The sequence below is a fragment of the Trachypithecus francoisi genome, unplaced genomic scaffold (assembly GCF_009764315.1).
Source record: "Trachypithecus francoisi isolate TF-2019V2 unplaced genomic scaffold, Tfra_2.0 Lachesis_group0, whole genome shotgun sequence".
Classification (NCBI taxonomy): Eukaryota; Metazoa; Chordata; class Mammalia; order Primates; family Cercopithecidae; genus Trachypithecus; species Trachypithecus francoisi.
Window position 1 is genome coordinate 17,888,326 of NW_022681453.1, and position 13,669 is coordinate 17,901,994.

The 13,669-nt window shown below is 47.5% G+C and overlaps 1 protein-coding gene across 3 annotated transcripts in view; it reads left to right on the top strand.

Moving 5' to 3' along the window:
• The first annotated feature begins 6,656 nt into the window (after positions 1-6,656).
• Positions 6,657-13,669, top strand: part of RBM5 (RNA binding motif protein 5) — a 31,520-nt gene continuing 24,507 nt past the window's right edge. For 2 of the 3 annotated variants that reach the window (XM_033207981.1, XM_033208002.1), the window contains exons 1-4: positions 6,657-6,810; positions 8,163-8,232; positions 10,104-10,269; positions 11,788-11,943. In XM_033207981.1, the coding sequence (XP_033063872.1) occupies positions 8,216-8,232; positions 10,104-10,269; positions 11,788-11,943 (339 nt within the window). In that variant the 5' untranslated portion in view covers positions 6,657-6,810; positions 8,163-8,215. Of the gene's footprint in view, positions 6,815-8,162; positions 8,233-10,103; positions 10,270-11,787; positions 11,944-13,669 lie in introns of all 3 variants that reach the window. The other variant, XM_033207991.1, reaches the window with a different exon arrangement.

Here is a 13,669-nt window from a genome sequence, read left to right on the forward strand (position 1 = left end):
CCCAGGTTCAAGCGATTATCCTGCCTCAGCCTTCTGAGTAGCTGAAATTACAGGCGTCTGCCAGCACACCCAGCTAATTTTTGTATTTTTGGTAGAGACGGGGTTTCACCATGTTGGTCAGGCTGGTCTCAAACTCCTGACCTCTGGTGATCCACCCTCCTCGGCCTCCCAATGTGCTGGGATTTACAGGCATGAGCCACTGTGCCAAGCCAGCGTCTGAATTTTTTTATCTTTTTTTTTTTTTTTTTGAGACAGAGTCTCGCTCTGTGGGCCCAGGCTTGAGTGCAGTGGCGCGATCTCGGCTCACTGCAAGCTCCACCTCCTGGGTTCACGCCATTCTCCTGCCTCAGCCTCCCAAGCAGCTGGGACTACAGGCGCCCACCACCACGCCCAGATCATTTTTTGTATTTTTAGTAGAGACGGGGTTTCACCGTGTTAGCCAGGATGGTCTCGATCTTCTGACCTCGTGATCCACCCACCTCGGCCTCCCAAAGTGCTGGGATTACAGGCGTGAACCACAGCGCCCAGCCATGAAATGTTTAATACACTTTGTTTTTTGTGTTTTTCTTTTGAGACAGAGTCCTTCTGTGTTATCCAGGCTGGAGTGTGGTGGCAAGATCACAGCTGACTGCAACCTCCACCTCCTGAGTTCAAGCAATTTTCCTGCCTCAGCCTCCTGAGTAGCTGGGACTACAGGCACATGCCACTATGCCCTGCTAAGTTTTGTATTTTTTAGTGGAGACGAGTTTTACCATGTTGGCCAGGCTGGTCTTGAACTCCTGACCTCAAGTGATCTGCCCGCCTGGGCCTCCCAAAGTGCTGACATTATAGGCCTGAGCCATCATGCCTAGCCTTAATATACTTTTTTTTTTTTTTTTTTGAGATGGAGTCTCGCTCTGTCGCTCAGGCTGGAGTGCAGTGGCCGGATCTCTGCTCACTGCAAGCTCCGCGTCACGAGTTTATGCCATTCTCCTGCCTCAGCCTCCCGAGTAGCTGGGATTACAGGCGCCCGCCACCTCGCCCGGCTAGTTTTTTGTATTTTTTAGTAGAGACTGGGTTTCACCGTGTTAGCCAGGATGGTCTCGATCTCCTGACCTCGTCATCCTCCCGTCTCAGCCTCCCAAAGTGCTGGGATTACAGGCTTGAGCCATCATGCCTAGCCTTAATATACTTTTTTTTTTTTTTTTTTTTTGAGACGGAGTCTTGCTCTGTCGCTCAGGCTGGAGTGCAGTGGCCGGATCTCTGCTCACTGCAAGCTCCGCGTCACGAGTTTACGCCATTCTCCTGCCTCAGCCTCCCGAGTAGCTGGGATTACAGGCGCCCGCCACCTCGCCCGGCTAGTTTTTTGTATTTTTTAGTAGAGACTGGGTTTCACCGTGTTAGCCAGGATGGTCTCGATCTCCTGACCTCGTCATCCTCCCGTCTCAGCCTCCCAAAGTGCTGGGATTACAGGCTTGAGCCACCACACCTGGCCGCCTTAATATACTTTTTAAAGCAGTACCAGCTGGGCTCGGTGGCTCACACCTGTAACCCCAGCACTTTGGGAAGTCCAAGCGGGTGGATCACCGGAGGTCGGGAGTTCGAGAGCAGCCTGATCAACATGGAGAAACCCCATCTCCACTAAAACTACACAATTTGCCGGGAATGGTGGCACATGCCTGTAATCCCAGCTACTTGGGAGGCTGAGGCAGGAGAATAGCTTGAACCCAGGAGGCGGAGGTCACAGTGAGCTGAGATTGCACCATTGCACTCCAGCCTGGGCAACAAGAGCAAAACTCCATCTCAAAAAAAAAATGCACCTGATAGCATTTTTCTTTTTTCTTTTTTTTTTTTTTTGAGATGGAGTCTTGCTCTGTTGCCCAGGCTGAAATGCAGTGGCGCAATCTCGGCTCACTGCAAGCTCCGCCTCCTAGATTCACACCATTCTCCTGCCTCAGCCTCCCGAGTAGCTGGGACTACAGGTGCCCACCACCATGCCCAGCTAAATTTTTTTGTATTTTTTAGTAGAGATGCGGTTTCATCGTGTTAGCCTGGATGGTCTTAATCTCCTGATCTCGTGATCCGCCCGCCTCAGCCTCCCGAAGTGCTGAGATTAGAGGTGTGAGCCACCGTGCCCGGCCTTTTTTTTTTTTTTTTTTGAGACAGTCTCGCTTTGTTGCTCTGTCACCCAGGCTGGAGTGCAGTGGCACCATCTCGGCTTACTGCAACCTCTGCCTCCCAGGTTCAAGCAATTCTTCTGGGTCAGCCTCCCAAGTAGCTGGGACTATAGTCACGCACCACCATGCCTGGCAAATTTTTGTATTTTTGGTAGAGATGGGGTTTCGCCACATTGGCCAGGCTGGTTTTGAACTCCTGATCTCAAGTGATCTGCCCACCTCGGCCTCCCAAAGTGCTGGGATTACAGGCATGAGCCACCATACCCAGGCTTGAGAGCAATAATTTAAGCCTACTCTTAGAATAACCATGTATGGCAGATGCACGTGAATGTGTGTTCCCAGCTAGGGAATCTGGGAGTGACCAACTAGAACTTCGTTCCTTACCTATGATAAACATCTTAGCCCCCAGTCTGTCACATGGAACGTGGGACATACAGGAGATTGAGGCCCTGAGTTTTGGGGCAAATGAAGATTGCCAGGTGGAGGTCATTAGGGGGAGAGTATTATTAACTGAATAGGCTATATACGCTGCATGATGTTTGCAGGCAGTTGCAGTTTTCCTGCCTAGCCCACTGCCACCGGGCCATGCAGATATGTTATCCTGTTATCCAGCCATCACCACTGGACCTTTTCTTTTTTCTTTCTTTCTTTCTTTTTTTTTTTTTTTTGAGACAGAGTCTCACTCTGTCACCCAGGCTGAAGTGCAGTGGCGCGATCTTGGCTCGCTGCAACCTCCTTCCCTCGGGTTCAAGCGATTCTCCTGCCTCAGCCTCATGAGTAGCTGAGATTATAGGCACCTGCCACAGCACCCGGCTAACTTTTGTATTTTTAGTAGAGATGGGGTTTTACCATCTTGGCCAGGCTGGTCTTGAACTCCTGACCTCGTGATCTACCTGCCTCGGCCTCCCAAAGTGCTGGCATTACAGGCGTGAGCCACTGTGCCCGGCCACCACTGGACTATTTCTGTACATAAGGTGGTTCTCCTTTCCAGCCCACTGCCACTGGGCTCTCTTCTCTGTATGTAAGCCCCTAATATAAGATTGAAGATAAAGTAATCATGGTTTTTGTCATTTAAAGTAATAAAACCTCACATCTCATTTGCTGGCTCTAGGTCTCTTCTTCAGCCTCTTGAACCTGGTTCCTTCCCTTGTTGACGTTAATAGGGGTTCAGCACAACACTTGGGTACTGATTAAAGTAGGAATGGGTGTGAAAACTGTCACCCTGTGATGTCCCTGGGAAGTTCCCTGAGGCTTTTGATGCCAGAGCAGAGATCTTTGGTAATTTCCTCACTACTTTATCCCTAGGGCCTGGCACAGGTACTCAATAAATGAATAAATAATGCTGAACTCATAGATTTATAGAAAATACTTGTCAGATTGAATTTTGATTATATCTCTTCCTTAGTTCATCAAAGCCCATCTTTGACAAAAGAAACCATTTGGTTTATTGGTATAGGCAAGAATTCTTCCATACATTTTTTTCTTCTTTATCTTCTAGAGCAATAGATCCCAGCCTGGAACCAAAACATGTGAACCAGTCTCTTCTTTTGCCAAGTGGTAGGAGATTTTCTTTTTTAAGACATGATCATAATTTCATTAAAGAGGGGAACTTTCTTTTTTTTTCACATCCAGAAACTAGAAAAGACAATCTTTTTTTTTTTTTTTGAGACGGAGTCTTGCTTTGTCTCCCAGACTGGAGTGCAGTGGCCAGATCTCAGCTCACTGCAAGCTCCACCTCCCGGATTCACGCCATTCTCCTGCCTCAGCCTCCCGAGTAGCTGGGACTACAGGCGCCTGCCACCTCACCCGGCTCGTTTTTTGTATTTTTTAGTAGAGACGGGGTTTCACCGTGTTAGCCAGGATGGTCTCGATCTCCCGACCTCGTGATCTGCCCGCCTCGGCCTCCCAAAGTGCTAGGATTACAGGCTTGAGCCACCGTGCCCGGCGCATGGTCTATTTTTTCTTTTTCTTTTTTTTTTTTTTGAGGTGGAGTCTCGCTCTGTCGCCCGGGCTAGAGTGCAGTGGCCGGATGTCAGCTCACTGCAAGCTCCGCCTCCCGGGTTCACGCCATTCTCCTGCCTCAGCCTCCCGAGTAGCTGGGACTATAGGCGCCCGCCATCTCGCCCGGCTGTTTTTTTGTATTTTTTTAGTAGAGACGGGGTTTCACCGTGTTAGCCAGGATGGTCTCGATCTGCTGGCCTCGTGATCCGCCCGTCTCGGCCTCCCAAAGTGCTGGGATTACAGGCTTGAGCCACCGCGCCTGGCCTATTTTTTCAATTTGTATGTATGACCTGAAAAATCAGTTCTGGCTAGGTGCGGTGGCTCATGCCTGTAATCCCAACACTTTGGGAGGCTGAGGTGGGTGGGTCACCTGAGGTCAGGAGTTCAAAACCAGCCTGGTCAACATGGTGAAACCCGGTCTCTACTAAAAATACAAAAATTAGCTGGGTGTGGTGGTGGGAGCCTGTAATCCCAGCTGTTTGGGAGGCTGAATCACTTGAACGTGGGAGGCAGAGGTTGCTGTAAGCTGAGATCATGTCATTGCACTCCAGCCTGGGCAACAGGAGCAAAACTCCATCTCAAAAAAACAAACAAAAATGTTTGCAAAGCATCTAGGGCAATAATCTAGCATCCAGTAAAATGATCAACTAATGTTCCTCATTTTTATTTACTTTTTATTTTTATTATATTTTGAGATGGAGTCTTGCTGTGTTGCACAGGCTGGAGTGCGGTAGAGCAATCTCTGCTCACTGCAACCTCCGCCTCTGGGGTTCAAGAGATTCTCCTATCTCAGCCTCCCAAGTAGCTGGGATTACAGGTGTGTGCCACCACACCCAGCTAATTTTTGTGTTTTTAGTAGAGACAGGGTGTAGCCATGTTGGCCAGGCTGGTCTCAAACTCCTGAGCTCAACTGATCCACCTGCCTCGGCCTCCCAGTGCTCGGATTACAGGCATGAGCCACCACACCCGGCCCCTCCTTTTTATTTATTTATTAATTATTATTATTTTGAGACTGAGTCTTGCTCTGTCGCCCAGGCTGGAGTGCAGTGGCACGATCTTGGCTTACTGCAACCTCCGCCTCCCCAGTTCAAACGATTCTCCTGCCTCAGCCTCCCTAGTAGCTGGAACTACAGGCACACGCCACCACGCCCAGCAAATTTTTGTATTTTTAGTAGAGACGCGGTTTCACCATATTAATCAGGCTGTCTTGAGCTCCTGACCTCGTGATCCACCCTCCTCGGCCTCCCAAAGTGCTAGGATTACAGGCTTGAGCCACCGCGCCCGGCCTCTTTTTTTTTTTTTTTTTTCTGTTTTTTGAGACAGAGTCTCGCTCTGTCGCCCAGGCTGCTGGAGTGCAGTGGCGCTATCTCGGCTCACTGCAAGCTCCACCTCCCGGGTTCACGCCATTCTCCTGCCTCAGCCTCCCCAGGAGCTGGGACTACAGGCGCCCGCCACCACGCCCGGCTAACTTTTTGTATTTTTACTAGAGACGGGGTTTCACCGAGTTAGCCAGAATGGTCTCAATCTCCTGACCTTGTGATCCGCCCACCTCGGCCCAGCAAAGTGCTGGGATTACAGACGTGAGCCACTGCGCCCGGCACCGGCCTCCTTTTTATTTTTAGGGACAGTTTCTCACATTGTCCCCAGGCTGGAGTGTGGTGAGGAGAGCACGGCTCACTGCAGCCTCGACCTTCCGGGCCCAAGCGAACCTCTCATCTCAGCTCCTGAGTAGCTGGAATTAGAGGCCCACGCCACCACGCTCGGCTAATTTTATTTTTTGTAGAGATAGGGTCTCACTGTGTTGTCCAGGCTGGTCTCGAACTCCTGGCCTCAAGCGATCCTCCTGCCTCGGCCTCCCAAAATGCTGGATTGTGGTTGAGCCACCACGCCACGCACGGTCTCCTTTTAATGTAAAACATTAAACAGGCCGGGCGCGGTGGCTCAAGCCTGTAATCCCAGCACTTTGGGAGGCCGAGACGGGCGGATCACGAGGTCAGGAGATCAAGACCATCCTGGCTAACCCGGTGAAACCCCGTCTCTACTAAAAAATACAAAAAACCAGCCGGGCGAGGTGGCGGGCGCCTGTAGTCCCGGCTACTTGGGAGGCTGAGGCAGGAGAATGGCGTGAACCCGGGAGGCGGAGCTTGCAGTGAGCTGAGATCCTGCCACTGCACTCCAGCCTGGGGCACAGAGCGAGACTCCGTCTCATTAAAAAAAACAAAAAAAAACAAAAAAAAATTAAACAATGTTTTACACCGTGCCAGTGAAAGCAAACTGTACTCTCTACGGCGCGAGTAGCAAAAGCAAAGAATTATTACCATGCCTAATAGAGAGGAGCCCTAAAAACAAATCCAGGTCTGCAAAAGCCGATCGACAACTCTGTGGTGATTTAGAAGAGAATTGCAAGAAACACTGAGCGTCCCAAGTGACAAGGATGGTCTGGCGACCACATTTCCCGGCAGCCCTCGCGCAGCCAGGCCGCTTAGAGGATTGGACTCCTCCGCAGGAGGCGGGTGACAAAGGGAGGGGATAGGCGTGAGGTACTGTGGGTAGGAGACGGCCGTCGGCGGAGGCGCCATTTTGTGGAGCAGCCGAATCTTGTTGGAGGTTCGGGGACGCAGAACCGCTACTGCTGCTTCGGTCTCTCCTTGGGGTAAGTGCGGTGGCTGTCTAACGACGGTAGGTTCTTGCCATTGGGGCTGGCCCCCAGGCCTCCCTTGTCAGCTGCCGGAGGCGACTGATCAGCTCCAGCCGGTTCTCTAGAGGGGCTAAATTACCCCAGGCGTTGGAGGGCCGCGCCCTTCCTTGTTGCCAGCTCTGTCAGTTTCCAGAGGTCGTCCAGCCAGCTCAGCCTCTGGCCTGCTTCTTTCTGGCTGTGACTTTGACCCTTGTGGGTACACGTCCCCTAATCTCCAGCCCAGCGGAGCAGTGGAGCCGTCCCCTGTCCCTCTGGCCCTCCTCGGGAGCGCCCTGGCAGTCTCTGGCCGCCATCCCCCCTCAACTGCAACTGAATCGCCCTCTCCAAAAAGCTGTTCGGTGATGGCCGATCTCCGGGTTAGGAAGCTCTTGGGAGGCGGGAGGGGTGTGTGCGGGGAGGGCAGGCCGGACGCTGGAGTCGGTCGAGCAGGCCGTGACGCCGCCATCTCGGCTGCGAGACCCCACGGAGGTGGGTGCCGGCACCGCCCGGGAGAGAAGGGGCAGCACCAGTGAATATGCCTCGGGACTTGTTTCCCCCCAGTGGTTCTTTTTCATTTATTAATTTCAACAAATCGTTGAGCATTCACTCTAGACTAGGCTCCAGAGACTACTGGAACTGATTTCTCGGACCTCGCGCTCATCGAACGCGGTCCAGCTGTGTGATGTCTTATTACCAACGGGGAGCAGGTGGGCCGGGCTCTTCGCCACTCAGTGGTTTGTAGTCATAAGAACTGACTCAGGACGTGGTGGTTATTGTTACCTAGGAATTAGGTCGTTTCTAGCTTTGCTCTTGTCTTATGCGATATGTTATTAATGTAGTAGATTTCAGTCAGCTCAGAATCCCAGCTTCTACGAGGTTTTAAATTTTTATCAGAAATGTTTGAATTTCATGTTGCTCCTTGTATTAATGAAGACACTTGGATTAATGTTTTAACGGTCAACTATCCCACTAGAGTTGCTTTGATACAAAACCAAAGGAGCTCATTGCAGCTCTGCCCTTTTTGCTTTGTAATTCTAAGGTAGGAGCAGGGAAGGAGTCTTCTGCTTGCTCCGTATTATGATTCTGTTGTTAAATCTGGAATCTAATATTTTAAAGTATTCTTAATCTTCCGGTTTTGCTCATGGTTAACAAAATGTTAGCATGATTTTAATGTTGAGTTTGTCCCCACCACCTGCCCACCTTAGATAATCGCTGTCAGTGATTTGAAGGTTTGATGAAATCCCAGCCTCAGTAGTATCCAAGCTTATGGAGCTGCTGACTTAAGTGATCTCTGAGATTTACAGCAATTACTCTCTCTTGTCTCCTAGAAAAAATAAAATTTGAACCTTTTGGAGCTGTGTGCTAGATCTTCAGTGGGACAATGGGTTCAGACAAAAGGTAAGTTACTATAGTACATGACTTTGAACTCAACATTTCAGTGGGGACTGAACTCTTTGTTTAAAATAGTTTATCAAACTAATATGTGAGTGTTTTCTGCCAGGCATTGCTGATGAACACCTTTATGGTCCTGTTGTCACAAACTACAGTCTAGTGAGAGAATTAAAGTACTGTGTGAACATGCTGTGATAAAGTATAGGGTGCTCTTATAACACATAGGAAGTATGTCTTTTTCTTGTTCACAGCCAGGAAAGGTTCCTGGAGAAAGTATTCTCTGGAAGGAAGCTGAAGGATAAGAAAGAATTTTAGGCAAAGAAGGGCAGAATAGAATGGGTCCCTGAGGGTACCCTGTGTGGACAGCAACCTTTGCAGAATCCAGGAGATCATACAGTCTGGCACTTAGCACAGTTCCTGGCTGTGGTAAGCAATCAGTGAATGCCAGTTCTCGTTATTGTTCCCTAAATACCAAGATGATCCAGACTTAGAGAGCTGAGAAGCTTGGGACCGTGTGTTACATGAAGAAAGAAAGAGCCAAAGAATTAGTGGAAAATTAAGATGAGAGCATTTGGCTATTGGGTACACACTCTCAGACCATTTGATTTAAACACACAACCTTATTCAGCCATCTGCCTTTTTAGTATTGAGGTCAGTCCCTGTGGTAGATCACATTGACAGGCCCGAGGGACCTTAGGAAATGTTCATGTCACATGGTGTTTTAATGCTATGTCAGCAGTCTGTGGTTCTAAATAGCTTATTAAATTAACATTTACCCCTTTGGGGTGTCTCAGTCCCATATTTTCTTTGATTCTTTTTATTAAATTTGTGTATTCTAAATGAAGCCCTTATAAACCTTTCCTCTGCCGCAGCCTTATGAATCTGGTAAACAGTTTACAAAAGACCTGTTTTATCTGTGGTCAAATAGGTTTAAGCCCCTTATTATTAGGTTTTCTCATGAAGCCCAGTGCTGCCCTTCAACCAAAAATAAACCAGATGTTATAAGAAGAGTGTTCTCTTAAGGGGTGCTAGTTTTGGGTAACTATCCAGTTGTATCTGACAGACAACTAAGTTGCCTGATGTGGGAAAAAAAGACTAACTTAGTTCATCAGGTTTTTGGTCCATTTTCTAGTAGGTACGATACTCTTGAGAGTAGATGAGCCAGGGATGTACTTAATTTCACCCTTTAAAATGGGGTGAAATTTGAGTAACTGCTTTTTTCCTGTTTTTGATCTGAATCAGGGATGAAGGGATAATACGTAGACTCTAGGCTTGACAAAGTGCAAAAATAAACTTGGATAGGCCAGGCGCGGTGGCTCAAGCCTGTAATCCCAGCACTTTGGGAGGCCGAGACGGGCGGATCACGAGGTCAGGAGATCGAGACCATCCTGGCTAACACGGTGAAACCCCGTCTCTACTAAAAAAAAATACAAAAAACTAGCCGGGCGTGGTGACGGGTGCCTGTAGTCCCAGCTACTCGGGAGGCTGAGGCAGGAGAATAGCGGGAACCCGGGAGGTGGAGCTTGCAGTGAGCTGAGATCCGGCCACTGCACTCCAGCCTGGGTGACAGAGCGAGACTCTGTCTCAAAAAAAAAAAAAAAAAAACTTGGATAACATGACCCTTTCTTAGAAATATTCAACCCAAATGTTTGTTTCAAATTTAGCATAAATTCCTGACAATTATCATTACATTTAGGGATGTAGGTATTTTCCCAGTGGTTATCTTAGTAAACTGGAATTTAGTAATACATTTTAACACTTTAAACTATTTGGATATATCTTATAAACTGATCTGTGGGGTGTGTGTATTTTTAACTCTGTCTTTTAAAGGTACAAAATGTGACTGACTTTAGAATGAAAATTATTTTCCCTGGCAGAGTGAGTAGAACAGAGCGTAGTGGAAGATACGGTTCCATCATAGATAGGGATGACCGTGATGAGCGTGAATCCCGAAGCAGGCGGAGGGACTCAGATTACAAAAGATCTAGTGATGATCGGAGGGGTGATAGATACGACGACTACCGAGACTATGACAGTCCAGAGGTGAGTGACCCGTGGCTGTATAACCCCCAGAAACACCGAGTCTTACAGTAATAGAAACAACAGCCAGGCTGCCAGGCCCAGTGGCCCCTTCCCATAATCCCAGCACTTTGGGAGGTCAAGGTGGCCAGATCACTTGAGGTCAGGAGTTCAAGACCAGTCTGGCCAACGTAGTAAAACCTGTCTCTACTGATAATACAAAAATTAGCTGAGTGTGGTGGTGGGCACCTGTAATTCCAGCTACTTGGGAGGCTGAGGCAGGAGAATCACTTGAAACCTGGGAGGTGGCGGTTGTAGCAAGCCGAGATTGCACCGCTGCTCTCCAGCATGCGTGACAAAGCAAAACTCTGTCTCAAAAAAAAAAAGAAAGAAATAATAGCCAGGGTTTACCTAGGACTCACCATGTACTTTTGAGCACTTGACTTCATGAATTCATTTAGGTCTCAGTACAGCCTGATAAGGTAGGTGTTATTACCATTTTAAAGATGAAACAATGGGGTTATGATAACATATTAGTTCTGTGTTTTGAAATGAATGATAAATATAAGTTGTTGGCCAGGCGCGATGGCTCACACCTGTAATCCCAACACTTTGGGAGGCCAAGGCAGGAGGATCCCTTGAGCCCAGGAGTTCAAGGCCAGCCTGAGCACTATAGGGAGACCTTGTCTTTAAAATAATAATAATAAAAATATATAAGTTGTTTTAGTTATCTCAGTATGTCTGGTTTTTTTTTTGTTTTTGTTTTTTTTTTTTTTTTTTTGGAGACAGAGTTTCACTCTTGTCACCCAGGCTGGAGTGCGGTGGTACGACCTCAGCTACTCAGGAGGCTGAGGTATAAGAATCGCTTGAGCCTGGGAGGTGGTGGTTGCAGTGAGCTGAGATCGTGCCATTGCACTCCAGCCTGGGCGACAGTGCGAGACTCTGTCTCAAAAAAAACCAGAAGGCCGGGCGCAGTGGCTCACACCTGTAATCCCAGCACTTTGGGAGGCCAAGGTGGGTGGATCATGGGGTCAGAAGATCGAGACCATCCTGGCTAACATGGTGAAACCCCGTCTCTACCAAAAATACAAAAAATTAGCTGGGCGTGGTGACAAGCGCCTATAGTCCCAGCTACTGGGGAGGCTGAGGCAGGAGACTCGCTTGAACCCGGAAGGCGGAGGTTGCAGTGAGCCGAGATCATCACACCACTGCACTCCAGCCTGGGCAATAAGAGGGAAACTGTCTTAAAAAACAAACAAAAAAACAGAAAAAGAAAACACTACAGACTGGGCGTGCTTGTAATCCCAGCACTTTGGGAGGTCAAAGCAGGAGGGTCACTTGAGGCCAGGAGTTCAGACCAGCCTGGGTAACATAGTGAGACCCCTGTCTCAAAAAAAAAAAAAAAAAATTGCAGTGAACATTACCATGGAATGCTTGTATCAGTTCTGTAGACTTCCTGCTAAGGATAATTTCTAGGCATGGAGGGCCTGTTTCAAAGAGTACACGGTGATATTAATTGTGATTTTGTTCATTGTAACTCAGAGAGAGCGTGAAAGAAGGAACAGTGACCGATCTGAAGATGGCTACCATTCAGATGGTGACTATGGTGAGCACGACTATAGGCATGACATCAGTGACGAGAGGGAGAGCAAGACCATCATGCTGCGCGGCCTTCCCATCACCATCACAGAGAGCGATGTAAGGGGAAATGACAGTTATAACCAGCAGTCAGTAGGCACAATGAACTTTGAGCTTCTACCATTATTTTCTCATGTTATTGTTTTATCTTAAGCCAGTAGAGGTTGAGTATCCCTTATACAAAATGCTTGGGACCAGAACTGTTTTGATATTTTGGGTTTTTTTTTTTAAGTATTTGCATTTACATAAGTTTAAACATTTGCATTTACATAAGTCTAAACATGAAATTCATTTATATTTTGTATATGCCTTATACATGCCAAAGGTAATTTTATACAATACTTTAAATAATTTTATACACAAAACAATGTGTGCTTTGGTTTTCTTGTGTAATATTTTTGTTTCCGTTTTTTACACAGGGTCTCGTCACTCAGGCTGGAGTATAGCAATGCAATCATAGCTCACTGCAGCCTCGAACTCCTGGGCTCAAGTGATCTTTTTACTTGAGTAGCTAGCAAGTGCATGCCACCACACCCTGCTAATTTATTTTTTGTAGAGACAGGCTAGGCTAACTGTGTTGCCTGGACTAAAAGTTTTGACTGCCCTTTTGTCTGTGACCTTTCAAATAAGGTCAGGGGTGGAATTTTCCACTTGTAGTGTCATGTCAGTGCTCAGAAAATTTCAGATTTTGGAGCATTTCAAATTTTTGGATTAGGGTTGTTCAACCTGTATCTCAGCTAGTGAAATATTTTTCCGTCTTTAGGGAGGAGTTCTCTGAACTAGGTTTCGAAGTAAATTACCATATTGGCCAGGTGCTGTGGCTCATGCCTGTAATCCCAGCACTTTGGGAGGCCAACGCGGGTGGATCACTTGAGGTCAAGAATTTGAGAACGGTCTGGCCAACATGGTGAAACCCTGTCTCTACTAAAAATACAAAAATTAGCTAGGTATGGTGGCATGTAGCAAGTCCCAGCTACTCAGTGGGGCTGAGACAGGAGAATCGCTTGAACCTAGGAGGTGGAAGTTGCAGTGAGCCAAGATCATGCCTTTGCATTCCAGCCTGGGTGACAGAGCAAGACCCTGTCTCAAAAACAAAAGTAAATGACCATATTTATATTTAGGCTTTGAAGCTCAATGTATGAGTGTTCTGAATGTCTGTAACCACAAGGAGCAGGTCTTGTGTCTTCATTAGCTCCTAGAAAATAATCAATGCATTTTTATTGAATTAGTTACTTATTAGATGTGGTTGATTGGTAAATACCTAATTTTCTTTTTAACCTGGCCACCCTTTTATTAGTTGAAAATTAAACTACCCATTTGAAACCTTAGAAAAGCTTGTTAAAAAGGAAGGTTCATTCAGACTGGCCAATTAGAGTCTTAGTATACTTGGCACTGCCTGATTTCCAGCAGCATCTCTGGTCCTCACCCTTCCAGCCACACCCTACTTCCCACATCCTGGACTTTGGACATGTCCATTGCTCCCTCCCCTTGTCCTCGTGTGTGATGTTCCCCTCCCTGTGTCTAACATAGGGTTAGAAGGTTATTGCATATGAACCTGAGTCACAGGGTGGGGCCAGGCTCCTCACTTTTTTTTTCTTTTTCTTTTTTTCTTTCTTTTTTTTTTTTTTTTTTTTTTTTTTTGAGACAGTGTCTCACTCTGTTGCCCAGGCTGGAGTGCAGTGGCTCAGTCTCACCTCACTGCAACCTCTGCCTCCCGGGTTCAATTGATTCTCCTGCCTCAGCCTCCCAAGAGGCTGGGATTATAGGCATATGCCACCACATGTAG